Source organism: Tubulanus polymorphus, chromosome 8, assembly GCF_964204645.1.
Source record: "Tubulanus polymorphus chromosome 8, tnTubPoly1.2, whole genome shotgun sequence".
In the NCBI taxonomy this organism is placed as follows: Eukaryota; Metazoa; Nemertea; class Palaeonemertea; order Tubulaniformes; family Tubulanidae; genus Tubulanus; species Tubulanus polymorphus.
Window position 1 is genome coordinate 16,090,853 of NC_134032.1, and position 21,846 is coordinate 16,112,698.

A 21,846-nucleotide genomic window follows, 5' to 3' on the forward strand; every position below is an offset into this window, starting at 1 on the left:
CGTGTGGTTCAGGTATAGGGTAGGACCGGTAACCCGCCGCGCTAATAGACCTCGTTTACTCAGCAGACGTGTGAACTACTGCAATAAACTTTCACTCGATCCACAAAAATTAGCCACAATTTTCATATTCTTTATTATTCAAAATTCAAAACGGGTTCGGTTACTAACGCGCGGTTAATTGATAACAATGGAGTTCGTTAACGTCGATGAACGTTGTTGGTAACCGTGCAGAAGACATTCTTCAAATGTTTATGCTTTTCGATTTTTGCGGGAACAATTTAAAAACTGGTTTCAGTCAGACGATTCTCTGTAATGTAGGAAGCCAATAATGTTTCACCGCACACACAAGCGATTTTACAAGTTAATTTGATCACTGCTAATTAAACCGTTCTTTCCCTCAGCAATTCGTCCAACAACCTTAGGAGTTCGAAGAAAAATAGAATATAAAATAATTGTGGAACTTTTTTTCATCGAGGCTATACCATACCCAACTTCGATCGTCAAAAAGGCACCGATTATCTTAACTAAGTGGCACATCGTATTCATAACTGATAATTATCGGTACATTACACGTTTATCGTTAGTCGATGTGGTCTCGTCGAGTTGTTGACATCAACAATAGCGCCCCCTGGTGAGATACAATAAATACCGATCATTACCGACATCGTTTCCACAAAGAACATCTCACGCCCTCTTTTGACTGGGCGTAATTAAGACACTTTTGTCGAAATAGGGCGGAAATGTTAAAGCTTTTATTGAGGGTTTGATTTACGCCTCGGGGACGGGCACCTGCTGGGTTAGTCTTGTAACACGACAGCGCGAGACAATCGTCTGCCATCAATCGAACCAGCAGCAGCCGATCAGTCTCCGTCGACTTCGTTCTAAGAAAAACAAAATGCCACCAAGGTATCTACCGGTACCTGTAGGTACAAGTTCAGTCTTAAGATTTCCTTAGATTATTTATCTTAAATCTTAAATCTTAAATCTTAGATCTCAAGCCTAAAATCTTAAATAGATATTTAGGTAATAAATGACCACATAATGACCACATAATGACCATGTGTGCTACCTGGAAACTCTGGAGAAATAACCATGTTTTCAAATCGAATTGATAAATCAGCGAGTATTGTTGTTTCATTGGTTAACCCCAATACGATATCATAACGTTTTAAATTTTGAATTTAAATCCTTTGTATTGATTGTTATTTTTAATCTATTTCTAATTATTTCTTAAAATTTTTTTAATTTTTTTCATGCGTTCGAAAAAATTCTATATCATAATAGTCTCAATCTAATCCAGTAATAAATGTGATTTTTAATTTTGTTTCGCAGACGGATGTTCCCGACGCTACAGTACAGTTTAACAGGTCTAGACCCGCACAGACACTATAACGTGTTCGTCGATATGATCTTATCGGATCCAAATCACTGGAAGTTCCAGGGTGGAAAATGGGTTCCGTGCGGCCAAGCTGAAGCACTACCTCCGAGTAAGTACACCATTCTTTTTCGAGACCAATCCTAGATGTGCAGGGGGTACTCCCAAACCACCCCCTCCACACCAATCCTAAATGTGTGCAGTTGTACTCCCCCAGCCAGACCTCCTGCATTGTCACTTAATCACCATTCCCTGTGAGGTAATCTGATTGAATAAATTAGGTTCAACGCCTCGCGCATTTCCATGAATTGTGGAGTCATCTTTTCTGAAAGCGTCTGGAGTTGGTCTTATGATGTCATAGGGGGATTTTCTAGAAAGTATCTACCTTTCTGTAGGTTCCGTAGTGGTCTAACATCTCAACACTGGTCTAAACCTGTTATAGAACTAAGATAGTCTTAGATTAGGCGATGAATGCAAGTTGCCAACCCCTTGAGATTAGAAAGAAGTGATTTACCCGTAATCCATCAGCGAAACCGATTCTAACTAAAGAGGCATCGGAATCGTTCTTCCAACAGATTTTACTTTTGATAACAATATTCATGTTTCCCTATGAAAAGGTTACGATTTCGGAGGGAGGTAAATCGGAACAGCCCGTCTTGTCACGTTCAGTATCGATATAGGACATCGTTTTTAAAAGATTAATCCTTTTTCCGGGGATACACTTCAGCGAGTCGAATAACGCGCAATAACTCAAGGTGATATTGACCACCAATGACCAGGTGCTCGCTGAATATAATAAAACCGGGGTTTCAAAGCCAAGAGAATCTGCGCATCCAATTTTCACCTCTGAAGGTGTAAATTGTGATGTTGTATAAGTCTGTGACGTTGAACGCGTGTATGGACTGACTCTAGCTATTATCACCTTCCTAAAATTACCCTTATTTTGAAAGTAAAGATGAGCTGACTGTATTTCGCTTCCGCAAACGTTAAACCCCTTCGAATTTGACCACGTATCATATATCGATTATAGGCAGAGCGAGCTTTTGAAATTCAGAAAGTCCAACCATTGCGCCGCGCTATCCTCAGCAGCCCTTGTGGAAAACCAACTTTTAACTATGTTTTGCGTATTTTCGTTAAGACATCTTTGCCTTCAAACATTATTGTCCTCAAAGACACCAGGAGCCAGTTGCACAGTCGTGACTTAAAGCCAAAAGAGTGGTCTTAAATCTTAAGACTGGTCTTAAGTTGTTAGATTAGCTATAGAACTAAGTTGGTCTTAGACTGGTCTTAAGTCTAAACCGTGACAATGCAACCGAACCCTGGGCCCGGTTTTAAAGACCGGTGTTAACCTGAACCCGGGGGTGGGGCTAACCCAATTGAAAAACCGTTTATTTCTTTATTTCTTCTCAGTGTAAAAACTAAATACGCCCTGAGTTTATCGAAAATAAATGACGAATATGTGAATGAATGCAAGAGTTTTAAGAATATCGTGAATTTTTCTAAATCAAACTATAATCGAATAAATGATTTTTATATCTCTCTCTCTTTGTTTCTCTCTCAGACGGACGTGTCTACCTACATCCGGACTCCCCGAACACCGGCTCGCATTGGATGAAACAGGACATCGTGTTCAGCAAACTTAAACTCACTAATAACAAAAACTGCAATCAGGGCTACGTAAGTAACTATTAAAAAAACCATTGATGAAAATCCGTGGTGTAAGGATGATATAAAAGTCGCTATATCAGATAATGAAGAATTCTGAATTCTTTTTCTGGGGCCAGTGCATAGTCATGGCTTAGACTTAAGACCAGTCTAAGACCAATTTAGTTCTATAGCCAATCTAACAACTTAAGACCAGCCTTAAGATTTAAGACCACCTTTGGACTTAAGTCACGACTGTGCAACTGGCTCCTGGGCTCAGTTCCATAGTCATGGCTTAGACTTAAGACCAATTTAAGACCATCTTAGTTCTATAACCAATCTAACAACTTAAGACCCGTCTTAAGATTTAAGACCACCTTTGGACTTAAGTCACGACTGTGCAACTGGCCCCAGGGGCTAAATATAATAATATATACAGTATTACTATGGTGACTGTTACAATATAAAGGAATCGTTTCTTAATTCATTCAAAAACTTGTCTAATTTAACCAATGAAAATTGACATAGTGGCAATTAAAACTGGTTAAAGTTAACCGATGATAGTTTGTACTGTTGGGGCCAGAATCTACTAAAGTGCCGCAATGTCAACACGGTTGTTTAACATTAACCAATTTTCTAGCAATTGGTTTAACAATTTGGTCTAACCATGAATCTTTATCAATAGCCATTTGATTTAAATATTTTCTATATTTTGGAACAGATTGTATTGAATTCGATGCACAAGTATCAACCTCGTATTCACGTGATCGAAGTGACCACGTGCGGACCACGTGAACAGAAGAATCTGCAGACGCATAGTTTTCCGGAAACTCAGTTCATCGCCGTCACAGCCTATCAGAACACAGATGTAAGCTTTAACAATCGATAAAAAATACTTTTAACGAATTAATATCCAAATTGAAAATAGAAAACTTCTCTTTGTGGTGAAAAAAATCTTTTCTTGTATCGGACGGATGGTTTGCCACGAGGAGGGTTGCAGCATTTCTTATTCAAACAATATCTAATTTTGTATGGAAAAAAAATGCATAGATTACATTTTGAATGAATAATAAAGATGAATTTATCATATCTTTTATTTACAGATCACACAGTTGAAAATTGACCACAATCCATTCGCTAAAGGTTTCAGAGATAATTACGATAGGTACGTTGATGATAGCCCATATACCACAACCAATAGCCCCTATACCACAACCAATAGCCCTATACCACAACAATAGCCCTATACCACAACCAATAGCCCTATACCACAACCAATAGCCCATATACCACAACCAATAGCCCTATACCACAACCGATAGCCCTATACCACAACAATAGCCCTATACCACAACCAATAGCCCATATACCACAGCTAATAGCCCTATACCACAACCAATAGCCCTATACCACAACAATAGCCCTATACCACAACCAATAGCCCATATACCACAACCAATAGCCCATATACCACAACAATAGCCCATATACCACAACCAATAGCCCTATACCACAACCAATAGCCGAAATACCACAACAATAGCCCATATTACACAACAATAGCCCATATACCACAACAATAGCCCTATGCCACAACCAATAGCCCGTATACCACAACCAATAGCCCTATACCACAACCAATAGCCCTATACCACAAGCAATAGCCCAAATACCACAACAATAGCCCGTATACAACAACCAATAGCCCTATACCGCAACAATAGCCCATATACCACAACCAATGGCCCATATACCACATGTACAACGATGGTCTTGTGATTGCCCGACAACCAGCCCTGCATTTAAACACTACAAACCACCCTACAGCCATAACATCAATACCAGCATTATTAACTGATTCGTTACATTTCTTTCAGGACATTGGACCAGTGCACACCGTCGCCCCCTATGGGATATCTACCAAACGACATTCCCGGACATCAGATCGCCGCTCACTATATGAATCCATACGGCATAAAACCGGGCACCAAACGATCGCATTCTCCTTATATGGCGCCCACCTACACTCACACGCCGCCCTATCTAGCAGAAGAGTATCAACCGAACGGTTACGCCCCCTATGATCACGTTATGCCGTATTCCAGTAGTCCGTACCCCACTTACGATACTAGCACTGCCGGATACGCGGCCGCTGTCGGACAGGCGTACTCGACTTCAGCGCCACCTTCATCTCTTTACGGTCACATGATCGGCAGCACGCCGGATCAGTGGGTACCGCAACACGACACCGAACAACAGCAGGCGAAACGACGACGAATCCGAGTAGAACAATTGAACAGTGAAAATAGTAGTTCACCAGATCGTCACCAGGAGGCGGTAGTTATTTCGTCGTCTGCCGTGTCTGATCATCACGATTCGTCGTATCTATCAACAGCAGTCACATCCGGCCAAAGTAATCAATATTCGTGCGCGTACTATAATACAGCAGCGACGTCTGGTGACGGTTTCAATAACTACACGCAGACGACGCATTCGTCGTACACGTAATCAATCGTCTGCCATACCTCCCCCGCGGAGATCATACATACTGCCATCGCTGTGTTTCTAGCCTGTTTATCATGAGCGGCCATATTGGATCACGTGCCCACGATTTCAATGAGGTTTAAGGAAAATCGTCATTAGCATATGTGTCCAAAGTCTCACGAGATTTCATTTTATATTCACGCGCGATTCAAAATGGCCGCTGATTTATGAATTTAAATGTATATTTTATTTTTGTGCATCGGGAACTTGCTCGTCCCTTTTTTGGGATTCGAACCTGATGGTGATTTAGATAAACAAGTGTTGTGAAATTATAAACTTGTCAAAACGTGATGATGTAATCATGATGATAATGAAGATAATGATATACCGGTAATAATGTTAATTTTGTGTACAGTATTTTGTTGACAGCCGATTAAATTAAGCTCTAATTAAATTATAATCTATTCTTTCTGATGTGATATAAATATTGTAAATAATTGTATATACTGACAAAAGAAATTACTTAAACATCGAATAAACGTTGATATATTTAAGAGATACCGCTTTCCGGACTTGTTTTCTTTGTTTTCTGTACATTTAGGAGTGGCGCCACTATCGAGGAGAGTTCATTTTAAATCGGTGCCATTGACCTTGTCGAGGCTTGTCGAGGCTTAGGTTTAAAACCAGTCTTATCATTATCTTGGTTCCATTATTGATCTGATGACTTAGATATGTCCAGTCTAAGTTCAGCATAGTTCTGTTTTAGCCAGATCCATGGCTTTTTAGCCAGTCTTGAAATTCAAAACCAGTCCAGACCAACTTAGTTCTATAACAAATCTAACAACGTAAGCCCATCTAAGTAAGCTCACTAAGAGTTTTGAAGATAAAATCCGAAAGTCGAATTGACACAGAATGTGAACCTACACCAAAAATGAAAAAGACAAAAACTAATCTTACAAATATTCTTATATTGTTAACCATCCATGAAAATATCATAACCCAATAAACATAAACAGATGAGGCATAAATGATTCAAACTGACATATGAATATATATATATATATATATATATATATATATATATATATATATATATATATATATATATATATTTATATATATATATATATATATATATATATATATAAAATGTAAACATCAGTAGTTTTCATCATATAAAATGTAAATATAGACATGTATATATATATATATATATATATATATATATATATATATATATATATATATATATATATATATATATACATGTCTATATTTACATTTTATAGTGTTTTCGGGTCTGCAAAGCCCCAGCCTTATTCGAAACAGTACAAGGAATATGTTTATAAAGCGGTTATATATCGTTTTATTTTTACAGGTGTTCAAAAGCTTCCAACGACCTAGTTTTCATCGTTGTTCGTGAAAACATGACTCAACCCAATAGCAATCAAACCAAAATAATTGAGTTTGTGAAACTGTGGACCACTAATAGGAAAGACACGCCACCTTTTATCTATCACAGACACTGCATCAACTCTGTATCAGTTCCAATATAGTAACGTGCTGGACCTGTTCAACAGTGATGTACTTTGAACCAAACCGTTTTAAGACAGTGTTTCTTAAACATGGATGCTTTTGTTACCATGCACGGATGAGTCAGTTTGATCACCTTGGTACACCAGATGGCGCACCAGTCGTAGGCTCCATCGATTCTCGGCTGGTGGCCGGCGTTTGCGTTCGTGTGTTGTACGTCATCGCGCATTGCGCTGACGTCGTATCGCTTTCGTCGGGTTTTTCCCCATCTGACGGCGGCCTTGACGACTGCGCGAACGATTGCTGCACGGAATAGGGCGGCGGCCTCGAGTAGGAGATCACGGAATCCAACACGAAACGAGTCCGGTGTCCGAACAGCGAATCAAACAATCTAGTTCGCCAATAAGATGGCGGTGATCTAGTCGGAGTGTCCGAGCTTGCGTTGTTAGTTTGACCGTTTTGATCTGTTTGACCATAACTAAATAAAGGCAGCGGATCCGATGCCGTATACGGTGGGGGCCGCATTGTTAATTGGAAGTTGTCCGGTGCATCGTCCGCATCTTCATTGTGGTTCCAGCGGTCCGGTGGCCAACGGAATACGGCCACGGAAATCGCGGTAGCGGAAAATATGACCAGTAACCACTTAAATAGAAAATCACCATTTTAAGAACAGCAATCAAGATTAAATGAGGTTATGGCAGTAAGGGTTACTGATAACGCCTACTGTGGCAATCGAGGATTCACTAGGGGGCGCTAGTTTATGTTGAGAATAATTTTAAATGTTGTTAATTCCTATTTTGTTTTGTCTATATGTATATAATTCTGTTCATGTTTTGTAAATTTTTATATTTCATATTTTGTATTCAATCTTGCCTCCACGTACAGTTCTTATGGTTGGAGTGAAATAGATATCTTATCTTAAAATAACGGAGAAACTGTCGGCTGCCACGAGGGGGCGGGGGAGGAGGAGAGGGAGTATTCTTACCTCGAGTAAAATAATCGAGAAACTGTCGGCTGCCACGAGGGGGCGGGGAGGAGGAGAGGGAGTATTCTTACCTCGAGTAGAATAATCGAGAAACTGTCGGCTGCCACGAGGGGGCGGGGAGGAGGAGAGGGGGTATTCTTACCTCGAGTAGAATAATCGAGAAACTGTCGGCTGCCACGAGGGGGCGGGGAGGAGGAGAGGGGGTATTCTTACCTCGAGTAGAATAATCGAGAAACTGTCGGCTGCCACGAGGGGGCGGGGAGGAGGAGAGGGAGTATTCTTACCTCGAGTAGAATAATCGAGAAACTGTCGGCTGCCACGAGGGGGCGGGGAGGAGGAGAGGGAGTATTCTTACCTCGAGTAGAATAATCGAGAAACTGTCGGCTGCCACGAGGGGGCGGGGAGGAGGAGAGGGAGTATTCTTACCTCGAGTAGAATAATCGAGAAACTGTCGGCTGCCACGAGGGGGCGGGGAGGAGGAGAGGGAGTATTCTTACCTCGAGTAGAATAATCGAGAAACTGTCGGCTGCCACGAGGGGGCGGGGAGGAGGAGAGGGAGTATTCTTACCTCGAGTAGAATAATCGAGAAACTGTCGGCTGCCACGAGGGGGCGGGGAGGAGGAGAGGGGGTATTCTTACCTCGAGTAGAATAATCGAGAAACTGTCGGCTGCCAGTTTTTCTGGTTTATCGTGATGTTTACACACGAAATAAATCCACCAATAGAATAACAGACACACCACTAGACTGGGCAGTAGAATTCTGTGCGAGAAAACATGTAAATGAAACCGTAGTTTCACTTTATGACAAATAGTCAAGCGAGTTCAAATACCTGCGAGAGATAGGATGAGTCTCATAAGGGCAAGAATTTGAATCCCTAATGAGAAAGGACAACTTTAATTAACTAAGATCGTACCCCACCACTTATTGAGTCCCTGGGCGTTTTCAGGTTCGAATAGTCAAGCGAGTTCAAATACCTGCGAGAGATAGGATGAGTCTCCCAGGGCAAGAATTTAAATCCCTGATGAGAAAGGACAATTTTAACAATCGTAGCATCACTTATTGTGTCAGAGTCCCTGGGTGTTTTCAGGTTCGACTCCATTCCGACCGAGGGAGGTTGTCTCCTCTAGGGAAAGGTGAAAGGTTTTTGGGTTTTTGAATCCCTGCTGAAGGACAATGTGTGCGGGTAGGGTGTATGTAATTGAATCATTACTTTGACTTTACGAAATAGAGATTACTTTGGATGTGTGATATTTGGGGGGGGGGGGTACTATAGTATCATGCCTTTACTTACGAGACGACAAAGCACCAAGCAACCGATACTGTCCAATCAGCGGGCGCCTCCGGTTTATAAGCGATCGAATTACGGAATTTCTTCCAACCGATCGTCAAAACTGTCGTCTGCAAAAACAACGCCGATACCAATACCACGTGACTCCAGACAAACACCTACAAAAACAGAATTGAGTTAATTGGTTTCTTCAACGAACTTTTAAAATTTGAAATATTAACGGTTGCGATTGTTACCTGATTGTTGCGTACGATTTCGCTCAGACTTGTCGCGCAGCCGAGTATGAAAACCAAGGTCACGGTCACCAGTGCTGCCACCAAGCGAGGAACTAGAAAGAACAAAAGTCTGTTTTTACACGTAACTAAAGAAGTAATAAGTAGGGATGCCCTCGCAGTTCACTGAAGGGATTCCCTCAGTCCCCTGCGGAGAGATCCCCCTGCAGGGATGCCCTAGCTCGATTCTCACCTCCAACATCTTGCAGACTACGAACCACAGTTTCAGTCAAGGTTATCTGCGATATCAAGCCCAACAAGCTGATACAGCAATAAAATGAGAATGCGAGCATCTTACTGCGCAGGTCACCATCAAATATCTCGCTGAACAGGAACGGTAACCTGAATAATGTGGATATGCGAAAAGTATTTCAGTTGTGTCACTTTTAGGAACCCGTAACAGACCAAAACATGACCTCAGAAGACCCCCCCCCCAAGTTACCCAATCCCGCGGTTAACTCTTGACTTCGCTTGACTCTCGGATATTATGAGTTTATTTTCAATAAATCTATTCCACAATGGAACGGCGGCCATATTGGTTCACGCGCTATTTCAAATCTCACGTGATCCAAAATGGCCGCCGTTTCAAATGCGGAAGGAGTGATGTTTTAGTTGATAGATATTTTGTCCATGAGGTGCTTGATTAAACGTTTAACTGCGAGTTTCTGTTATTATGTTAGTATATATTATATGTTACAACACACACCAGTTGAATGTTAGTCCGGTATTTCCGTCACCTTCCATGGCCAGGATTGCCGCTCTATCGCTCAGACTCGAGGTCGGTGTGGCGGCAAACACGACCGCGAAGAGAATAACAGCCCCGAGCAATCTACAGAAAAATAAACATCAATTTCGAAGGATCCAGCTCCGAATCTGGTTCCACAGTTCCGGATACGGTTCCACAATTCCGAATCTGGTTCCACAGTTCCGAATCTGGTTCCATAGATCCGGATCTGGTTCCAAAGTTATTGAATATGTGATTCTTGTAAGATGCGAGTTAAAAGAAATTGGGAAGATCAGAGTAAAACTTCTTTGATTTGGAAACTGGCCACGTTATCCTACTTATGCAAAGAGAGCGGTCAAAATTTTGCATATTGAAAACCCGCGCTTGGTAAAGATGTGCAGCCTTTCAACCATGCGTGGAAGTGGCTGCATCCATAACGTTCTGCATCACTCTACGTCAATCTATTGAATGTTCATAAAAAGTTTGATCGATTATTATTTATTACAATAATTAGTTACCGACAAGCTGCTGAGATGAATGGTAACGCCCAGGCCATTTTAACTACCGACTGTGACTTCTTACAGTAACCCGCGTGCGCAAGTAAGATTCCGGAAGCCAGTCCGACGTCCATTGCGCTATACAACGCGACATCCGCCCAGGTCTTGATGTCGAAGAAACTGCCTGTTTACAGAATGAAATAAATGGTTAACAACAGGTCCATGAAAAACTTTAAACAATGAAGACATACTTCATACTTCAAGAAAATACTACTAAAAATCTATTTGGGAAACTAGGTTTGATTTTCTTCGTGGCAAATCTGATGCAAAGAGTCGAGTAGTTACGGAAGCCCTTGAGTGACATACGAGATAATCTTTTCACAATTTCGACATAATCAAGTCGAAATTCGATATATTAAGTCGAAATTGTGAAAGAAATGATCTCGTATGTCACCTAGGGGCTTCCGTAAGTAGTACTATATCTCTTTCCATGCGACTTTCCTGGAAACCAGATCCTGAGATTTTGCGAACTTTATTTCGAAAAAAAAATTTTTTATATAGCTTTGATTGGTTTATTAGACGCACGAGCTTTCGCTACTAATATCTGGTAGCTTCATCATCCTGTTCATTCAACTGATCTTGAAGATACTCTACATTAGTAGCGATAGCTCGCACGTAGAGTCACACCTATAAAGTAATACTCGTCACACTGTATTTATGCTACGATCCCTCTACGAATCACCATAAGCTTTAAACGGTTAAGTTTGAATTGTTTTGTCCTCATTGAAAACATGAAGTAACCGATAAAAGCAAAAATTTGAGTTAAACATTTTCGTGAAATTTGACCCTGGTTCGTGAATAGCTTAGATTAAGCAATGGAAGAAGAAAATGAATTGATTTAACAGAGATTCCATACTCGAATCAAACCGGAACAGGAAGTTCATGGCGTCGGCGATTTGCGAATCAGTCCAGACTGCAGTAAGCGAGCAATACATTGGTATCCAAACGAACAGAACACAAGCGACTGGTATCAATACCTTACCGGCTTCAAACGTGATTGATACAATCACACCTGACATTGACGCGACCAACGCATGCGTAATTACCGGAATCGACGACTGAAATATTAACCGTTACATTATTTATGTTAATCATTGTTAATTTATGCACGTACGCACTATATTTGTGTAGAAACGACAAATTTGAAAATATAATAATAATTATCATGAATATTATAGAATGTTGTTATGTAACATTAGGCCTAATGTTAAATCATGCACGTACCTAATTGCATAAAATTAGTTGTGTCATATGCATAGAGAAAATTATGTTAATTTATGCAAAAATATGTTATGTCACATGCATAGAAAATAACGTTTGTTTTTGCACGAACTTTATTCGAAAAAAAAAGTGTTATATCATATAATGATCATATAATTAATCATATAATATATGCATAGGAAATTATGTTAATTTATGCACGTATATATTCGCATATAATTCTACATGTCACATGAAATTTCTTAAAGGTGATTAAAAAAATTCTAAATATCAACTATGTAAATTCCTGAATCGACCACGTGACGCGTTCGCATAAGATGTACCTCTGAGGTGATTCTGTAGAACTCGTGTTTAGAAGCGTCGAGGGTTCCGGGTAGCGCTTTTTGGACGGATCTGAACGTAAAATACACAGACCAACCGCATAATACACTCGTGTATGATCTAGTACGTTAGAAAATAAAAACAATTCTTATTCTATGAATTGAGAAATAATTTTAATTTTTTTTATTCTTAAGGGCCAGGTTTTATAGACTGGTATTACCGGGGGCTAACTTAATTCATTTTCAATTGAGTTAGCCCCGGGTTAAAGGTAATACCAGTCTATAAAACCAGTCCTAGGTGTTTTGCGGGTCCTGTTTTGATAGAAATTGATTTTGATTTAACTTTTCACTGAAGTCCAAAAGTGATCTTTATTGACCTTAAGAGTAGCAATGCAACTGAATGAGCTTATAGACTCTAGTCTTATAAGTTCAATTGCCTAGTGGTCTGAAATCTAGACCGGTCTCAAGCTGTTAGATCGACCGTAGAACTGGTTTATGAATCTTAGGCCACGACTATGCGATTCGCCATGAACCGATGGAGTCCCGGGTTTAAGCCCGACTTACGCGATCAGTAAGATGACAATCGTTGCGAAGACTGCGCAAATAGTATGCACCCGGCCGGCTACCGTACGGAACGTGGACACCAAACCGGCTCCCGTATGCCGACCCAAAACTAACATCAATGACGTCATCGGCACGGACCATATTCCGATCGAGATTATCCAGATTATCAAAGGCGCCAGGCAACCTACAGGTTAATTACAACGATATATCATTAATTAACCAACATCTGGGTGATTTTAAATAGAATTTGAAGAAATTGTAAAATTTTCAGAACATTTCAAACTATTTGTCCAATGTACTTTCAATTGTGCTCTCCCAGAAGATGGAATATTTGTCTCAGATACTGTTCACACCCCAGAGCCCGGTTCTGCGAGTCATCGGTTCATTATCGGGTTCAGATTTCGCATCTGCACCACCCAGAGACGAAAGAAAGTCAAAGTAGATCGGTTGGACCTATTCCGGACGGACACGGTCGACTGACTGGTTGGCTACCCACTAAACCCCCCCCCCCCCCAAAAAAAGGATAGTAAATTCTTACCCTGATTTTTACTGTTTCGAGCCAGTATCATCGGTAGGCGCCAAATCATCCATGATTCGGTGATCGTGCATGCTATAAAACTGAACATAGTCGAACACGTGGACGAGTAAACCTGTCTGTTGTCGTCTGCGTCATCATCGGCTGCCTGGTGGCCCGCATCATCAGCAGCTGCTGCCACCTGGTGGTCACCTGCTTCCAGGGTCGAGGGGTTCTTTATAAATGTATAATGGACACTTTAGTTGATCATTATACGTTGATATGATGATTTTATGGTTAATTGAATCGCGTGTAGTTGAGACACTTTACCTGCGCATGTGATGAACACGTTGGACTGTTATTATCTGCTGTCATTCCGGCTCTTGGCCTAGAAATATTTGAAAATGAAATATTTTTCCACATCAGAGAAACCAGTTCCACAGTTCCACAGTACTGGACCCAGTTCCACAGTGTACTGGATCCAGTTCCACAGTTCTGGATCCAGTTCCACAGTACAGGACCCAGTTCCACAGTTCTGGACCCAGTTCCACAGTTCTGGACCCAGTTCCACAGTTCTGGACCCAGTTCCACAGTTCTGGACCCAGTTCCACAGTTCTGGACCCAGTTCCACAGTTCTGGACCCAGTTCCACAGTTCTGGACTCAGTTCCACAGTTCTGGACCCAGTTCCACAGTTCTGGACCCAGTTCCACAGTTCTGGACTCAGTTCCACAGTTGTGGAGCCAGTTCCACAGTTCTGGACCCAGTTCCACAGTTCTGGACCCAGTTCCACAGTTCTGGACCCAGTTCCACAGTTCTGGACCCAGTTCCACAGTTCTGGACCCAGTTCCACAGTTCTGGACTCAGTTCCACAGTTGTGGAGCCAGTTCCACAGTTCTGGACCCAGTTCCACAGTTCTGGACCCAGTTCCACAGTTCTGGACCCAGTTCCACAGTTCTGGACCCAGTTCCACAGTTCTGGACCCAGTTCCACAGTTCTGAACCCAGTTCCACAGTTCTGGACCCAGTTCCACAGTTCTGGACCCAGTTCCACAGTTCTGAACCCAGTTCCACAGTTCTGGACCCAGTTCCACAGTTCTGGACCCAGTTCCACAGTTACTGGGCACAGTTGTGGATCTAGTTGGAGTGATGATTCTCAAGTATCAACCTACCTCGAAAATCTTGATAGATATATCATCAAAATCGCCCTCTGTCGAGTTACTTAGGAATAATCCATCGAGAACACGCGTATTCCCATACGGTGAGATCTTTCTTTCAAGGAATTTCAAATTTCAGTTACATATTCGCAATTTTACAAACAATTCCCTCGACAGATTCAAACACAAAATAAACATAAACTGTTTGAATGCAGGTAGAGATATGTGTTTATACGGTACATAGGGTCTCGCCTATGACTGTCTGTGTGTCACGTTGCGCTTCCATAAATTGCGGATTGAATTTTAAAATATCTCTAAATTATTCATGAATCTTAACTGTGGATATATATATATATAGTGAGAGAGACAGATGGTGCTCACGCAGGTCTGATAACTGGAGGCCTAGTTGACTAACCAGACCCAGATTCTGCAGGTCTTTCGGGTTCTATTTGGATCAATAAGGCCGCAACAGAATCTATAACGAAATTCGTCCTTGAAAAATAGTACATCACAACACGATCGATTGTGATTTTGTCGTGGCTCTACCGAACTCTACCGAACTCTACCGAACTCTACCGAACTCTACCTGGGGCCAGTTGCACAGTCGTGACTTCCAAAAGTGGTCTTAAATCTTAAGACTGGTCTTAAGTTGTTAGATTGGCTATAGAACTAAGTTGGTATTAGAATGGTCTTAAGTCTAAGCCATGACTATGCAACCAGCCCCTGAACTCTACCGAAAGACAACGATTTAACGAAAATTAGATCATTTTGAAGTAAGGCATTTGATCCAGGAACCAGATTATGTAACCGCATTTGGTTTAATAGCCGCCATTCCTGACTGCTTAACGCTGATTACTGGAATCAGGATTAATTAAACCACACTCTATATCACCCTGGAATGATAATGAGACAATTAGATGAATCCGGGGTCTAATTCTAACTGTAGCTTTACAGCAAATGGGCGTTTTTTTCCGGCCATGCGAATATGAGGTATTATAAAAACATCAGGTCATCTCTTGTTCCACGGTCCAAATTCAACGCCAATGAGCCTTATTGTTTAAAAACATACCGTACACCAGTCATCACACCTAGACTGGTCACCTGTCCCAGGTTCGCGATGAGCAAGGGTTAACGGTTTTAGGGCAGCTAGGGTTAGGTTAACTGACCTGCCTGACGAGCTAGCCTTATGGTGACACTTTATCGTTATTTTCGTCGCAAAGTTTGCCAGTTTGCCGGTAATTCATTTTTGGAATAAAGCTTTGAATTAACTGGAAATGTTCTGGGAGTTCAAAGACTTGAGTTTATGGCCGAGAATAGTTGGAAATGAGCTTATTATAAACTGCGGTGCTTAACTCATGACCGCGGAACAGGAATTAATCTCAACACTTAATCTCGGTTAGAATTCACACCTAATCGTATTAACAGCATTATCATTTATTTGCGATGATTTTCCCCCAATATTCATACCATAATAATTGACTGGACTTAAGTTGTCAGGTTGGTTTTAGAACCAAACGTCGACTGGTCGTAAGTTGTTGGATTGGGTTAACTAAAGATGGACCTAGACTTAGGTTGCTAAATTGGCGATTTAACTATAAAGAGCTAAGACTGACCCTAAACGAAATTCTACGGAATTCCGTCCCTGCTTTCCATGGTAACTTTACTAATCTTGTATGTCTTTTGATCCTTTTACACAAGCAGCAATTCACACATTCTATTTATACGGAATTCCGCGAATCAGCACAGGATTTCTGTTTGAACTTACTATAAGAATAAGGTGGTCAACAGACCGTTGGTAACCTTGAAATATTTGAATTGGTCGCACGGGGGTATATAAACAAAAAGGCGTTAGCTTGGCGGCGTTAACAGTTCCGAGTCGTGACCAGTCACACACTCACACACGGAGGGAACAAGACAACATTTACACCCAGAACTAAAAGACGAAGGTAAACTGTCAATTTATACACAGTTTAGTTTAGTTATCGATATAGAAATATTGATAATTTCCAGAATTGTCAATATTTTCTTTTTACGTATTTCATCTGTTTTTCCACTTGAAGAAGAGTTATTTCAGAATAAGGAATATTTTTTATACTAGAACCAGTTAATAACGTATCGTTAAACAATTTTCTGATGTTAATTATTGTCAGATTTTTAAATCGCTTAATTAGACTGTACTCATCACTTGAACAGTCGAACTGGCTTAGTAAATTGAATGTAAATTTAATTTGATTAAGGACTGAAAAAAAGTGTCCATTGTTTTCACCAGAAATTTAAACACACATTCTTGTTTAAGCGGATGCATAGGGACATTTCAAACTAAACCGTTTTAAATTTAACCGATCACATGGAACAGAGTGTGGTTGAAAACATGATCAAATTTGGCACGTTTTTAAGTAACCACGCCGCTTCAACAATGAGTTAGTTATACAGTAATCTTCGGTGAACGAATTCTTGGAAATCTAATGCGATAACATTTAGAACAGGGTATAATTAATTAGTAAAATTGCTTCGGTATTTTTCTATTATGTTATAGCTTTAGATTGCCTAACTCTTAAAGTACCTACGCGTTAGGTGCGGTCGGTCGCCTGTTAGATTAACTAAACAACATAAACTAAAGTTGCCCTAGGCCGTGAAATATTCACGTCCAAATGAACCTTTGAGAATTATAATTTGTGAACAATAAACTTCCATTTATAATAAGACTATGGATCGACAGGTGTGTCGACATTCCAAGCCATCGGGTGATTTTCAGAAAACTAATCCGGACATACTCGATTGTGTTGAACTTCTGTCAAAGAAGAGGTCACCGCATTTCAATGAGAACTCATAATAGATTCCCATGCGCGACTTATCTTATAAACTCGATTCGTGAAGATTTTATTTCTATGAATTTTATGGTACTTATTTCTGCGAATTTTACGGTATTTTTTTTAAAGAATTTTAGGGGAATTCATTTCCGTGAAAATTAAAGCTTTTTACATTCTTGAATTGTTGATATTTATTTATATCCATTTCTGGGAATGTTTTGGGGATTTTATTCGTGAATTTTATTCATTTTTCAGACACAGATCGCTAAGAGAGATGTCGGTAGACTATCGGAATGGTGGCACCGCATCCTACCAAATGAATCCTGATAAACCTTTCAACAACCATGAATTCGACGAAAAAGGCGCCTCCGATACGCCGGTAGGTGACAGAAAAAATGTTTTTCTCGAAAATGTATAATTGTTATTTTGTTTAGTGAAAAAGTTTAAGAATGTCAGGATCCAGTTCCAGTCTGAGAGGATTTCAACTTTATCAAAAAAGAAAAGAGATTTCAGCTCAAAAGTGAACTCTAACTCTGTGAAGTTGGGTCCTGTTGCTGGAAACACAATTTTGTTTTAAATTCGGGTTAACGGAGTCTAATGTATGATTATCATTATCACGATACTATTATCTTATCATACACAGCCTGGACCGACGGTGGTCGAAGACGATGAAGCTGTGAATTCTAAACGAGGAAGTTGTTATTGTACCGGTATGACAGGAGGATGTTTCCACCAGTGTATTCCCGACCCGGATGAAACTAACACAATCGCATACGATAAAATCAAGGTTCGTGCAATCAATGAATTGAATTCTACAATGTATTATGATGTTGAAATAATTTATGTAAAACAACCGTCCACACGGGCAGATCTATGATGTAGTCTCGGGGTCCCCCTTGCCTTCCTGTTGAGGTTGCGCCCTTAGCGTCTCGACGAAGATTGTTAAAATTAGACACTTATCCTTTCGGAAATTAGAATTAACTGTGAACTCAGGATCCAGTTTCACAGTTGTGAGAGTTGGAGTTAACTTTGAACTCGGGACCCAGTTCCACAGTTGTTAACTGTGAATTAAAGCCAGTTTTTTTCCTTAATCAAATCCCATTTGAAAAATGTTTTATCCTTTATATAATTTCTATTTTTAGGACCGGAGTTGTTGGTTCAGGATCCCTAAGTTGACGATCCGTCTAAACCCTATAGTTACTATTGCGGCGATCGTCTTCATTTGGGGTTTCGTTATTTTCTGTATGTTAAAACCGGACTTAACTGGAGCCGAGTTCAAAAGATGGAAAATATTCATCACGAAGACCTTCACATGGCTGTATGTCGGATCGCAGGATATCTGGGCTGTGTTTATCATCATAGTCTATTTCAAGGTAAGATTACGATTTGAAATATTTCGATGAACCGGGATGAAGATCCCCGGGAACTCTTTCGGCTGAAGATTGTGTTCTAGTCGGAGCCCAAACCATCGCTGAGATCCATATCCCGATTTCCGAATCAACCATCCCCTGTTTTGATCCCGGCAGCACGTCCAGATATCCACATTCTCCGGGATCCAGGTGACGATTGTTCGACACTATATTTCGACTCTGAACATACCCCGGTAATTAACTTTTATTACAGTACGGTCACGTGAAACTCGGTAAAGATGACGACAAACCCGAATATGGTAACGCGACCTGGTTCACCATGTTGTTCGCTTGTGGTATCGGAGTCGGGTTGTTCTTCTTCGGAGTGGCCGAACCGGTTTGGCATTACGTCCCGGAAGGAGGTGGTAATCGTTATATGTCGGATAAATCCATGCCGGACAATACTCTGGCTCAGATAGCTATCAACCTGACTTTATACCATTGGGGTAAGTAGTGTTAAACTATGATACAGGGATAACCAACCAGCAGTTTCACGAATAACGGTCTAATACCTTATGAAATGATTCAGGCATTCAAATATTCAAAATAACCGTAGAATACCGTATAAAATGATTCGAAAGTTCATAATAACGGACAAATGATTAATGAGTTACATTGACGTTGTTATTTTTTGTTTTAACAGGTATTCACGGATGGGTCGTGTATTGTGTAATGGGAATGTTGATGGGTATCGTCTCTTATCGTATGGGTTTACCAATGACTGTTAAATCATGTTTCTATCCTCTACTCGGTGATAAGATATCCGGCTGGATGGGAGACGCTATCGACGCTTTGTCCATTATCACTACACTGTTCGGTGTCTGTACCAGTTTAGGTTTGGGCACGATTCAACTAAATACCGGACTCAACTTGATCAACCCTGACATCCCGATTAGCCGTATTAGTCAGATTATCATAATCTGGTGCATCACACTTCTGGCTACAGCCTCCACACTATCCGGTATCGGGCTGGGAATTCGTCGATTGAGCGAGTTATGTTTCGGAGTTGGAATGGTGATCATGTTGATCGTACTGTTCTTAGACAACACGTGGTACATCATGAATCTCTACACGCAGAGTATCGGGTTCTACTTCCAGAATATTTTACAACTCGGGTTTCATTGCGACGCCTTTGAACAGATCGGTAAATCTCACGGTGGAGCTGATAGAAATAGAGGTCAGTTATCTTTAACCTACTAAATGTTTGATCGAGGAATGAATTGGTTTTTACTGGTTTGTAAAATGTTTTGTTTTCTGTTGCTATAGGTTACGCGGATGGTGAAACTGATGGACCAGAAATGTGGATGGATTGGTGGACTATTTTCTACTGGGGATGGTGGATCGCTTGGTCTCCTTTTGTCGGTGAGTTATTTATTAGTTTTATTAGTTCTATGTGGACTGCAGTATGGGACTGCTTGGGCTGCACTTGAGGGGCGTGGCGTAGGGGTCTTTTGTTAGTAGTTTAGGGCTCAAGGATGCGATGTGGAGCACTGAACTGCAGTATGGGGCTCTGGGCTCCAATCCAGGGCTATGTGGACTGCAGTATGGGACTTAAGCACTGTCCCAGCTCTGTGAAATGAAATCGGTTTACTATAACCCACTTTTTGATCGAACTGAAATCTTAATTTCAAAAGTCTTCAACGTTTTCCTTCTCTAAATTCAGGAATGTTCATCGCTAAAATCTCCAAAGGTCGAACCGTCCGTGAGTTTGTTAACGGTACAATGACAGCGCCGATTATTTATGGATTTTTCTGGATGGTCATATTCGGCGGAATCGGAATCAAAATGGAACGCGAGGCGGCCGGCGCCGGACTGTGCTGCGGACACAATCTTAACGTCAACATCAACACATCCGATCCAAACGTGGGCCTACCAATCGGAAACTGGCTTTGCGAAAACAGCACTTGTAATCCATGTTCGAATCAGATTATAAACCGTCAGAAGACCATGTACTCAGATTCCTCTCAGTTCATCGCTCGTTTGAACGCATTGAACAATATCGCAAAACCGCAGGAAATGGGAGTCCAACTGGAAGACAAGAGATTGACTCGTTTATCTTGTCATTCGAAGGAACAAATGTGGTTCGACGTAATGGATTCTTACGGAAGTATTTCCGGATTTCTACGAATCTTTTCGATTATTGCTATCATTTTGTATTTCGTCACCAGTTCAGACAGCGGTTCTTACGTCATCGATTGTCTGGCCGCAAACGGCGATAAAGAACCACCGCGTATACAGCGAGTATTCTGGGCGTTTTCCGAAGGAGCCACGGCGTCTGCGCTGATATGGGTAGGCGGAAAAGATGCCCTGGACGCCCTACAGACCGTATCAGTTGCGGCAGGTTTACCGTTCACTATAGTAATCTGTTTCGTATGCGTGGCACTGTGGCGCGTTCTAGAAGTCGAAGGTGGTAATCGCGACCCGTACGGACCACAGTTTAAAGTCGGTATGTTCGACACACTTGCCCGACCTACACTACCCAGACTCGGTTGGATTCTGGCGGACTTTTTCCTAGCTCCGTACATATTCGCCCGAGCTATCGTTCATACTAGCAACACCAAAAGAAGAACGGCAATGCTGGTATTCTACACTGTCGTGCTCAGTATTTTACTGCTGGCGTTTATTGTCTTGTATATCTGCATAATTTGGGTTCCTGAGATTTATGCCATTGCCTGGGTGTGTCTGGTAGCTTTCGGTACGGCCGCCGGTGGCGCTCGTATCGCTATGCGTAGTAAGTATAATATCGATGGTAACATGATTGAAGACATCTTCTGCGCGATGTTGTATCCCCTACTTGCTTATCAACTTAACGAAACCGTAAACGACCGCGAGATGGCGGTGGCGTCGTCCCAAAACCAACCGGAACCGGTAGTGATCGTGAACGGTGCCGTAAATGACGTATATCTCCCGCCGCCTGACTACGAAACGACGAAAATGTAATGCAAGAAAATACTTATGTTTTGGGACTTTAAATTTGACTGGAAATGTAGT

General features: G+C 41.2%; 2 protein-coding genes across 2 annotated transcripts; one reads left to right on the forward strand and one right to left on the reverse strand.

Moving 5' to 3' along the window:
- Positions 1 to 6,776: 6,776 nt before the first annotated feature.
- Positions 6,777 to 14,875, reverse strand: LOC141909711 (sodium- and chloride-dependent GABA transporter ine-like). Its single transcript, XM_074800295.1, has 13 exons — positions 14,652 to 14,875; positions 13,813 to 13,870; positions 13,507 to 13,717; positions 12,969 to 13,152; positions 12,408 to 12,525; positions 11,720 to 11,921; positions 10,825 to 10,987; positions 10,289 to 10,411; positions 9,776 to 9,924; positions 9,547 to 9,638; positions 9,314 to 9,468; positions 8,661 to 8,781; positions 6,777 to 7,678 (listed from the first exon to the last, which is right to left on the reverse strand). The coding sequence occupies exons 1-13, from the start codon at positions 14,675 to 14,677 to the stop codon at positions 7,169 to 7,171; spliced, it is 2,112 nt and encodes a 703-aa protein (XP_074656396.1). The 5' UTR covers positions 14,678 to 14,875; the 3' UTR covers positions 6,777 to 7,168.
- A 1,649-nt stretch (positions 14,876 to 16,524) lies between these two features.
- Positions 16,525 to 21,795, forward strand: LOC141910411 (trimethylamine transporter-like). The gene is made up of 8 exons (XM_074801150.1): positions 16,525 to 16,582; positions 17,702 to 17,825; positions 18,090 to 18,233; positions 18,589 to 18,819; positions 19,070 to 19,301; positions 19,499 to 20,032; positions 20,122 to 20,217; positions 20,519 to 21,795. Exons 2-8 carry the CDS (start codon positions 17,721 to 17,723, stop codon positions 21,793 to 21,795), a joined length of 2,619 nt encoding a protein of 872 aa, XP_074657251.1. The 5' UTR covers positions 16,525 to 16,582; positions 17,702 to 17,720.
- The last annotated feature ends 51 nt before the right edge of the window (positions 21,796 to 21,846 follow it).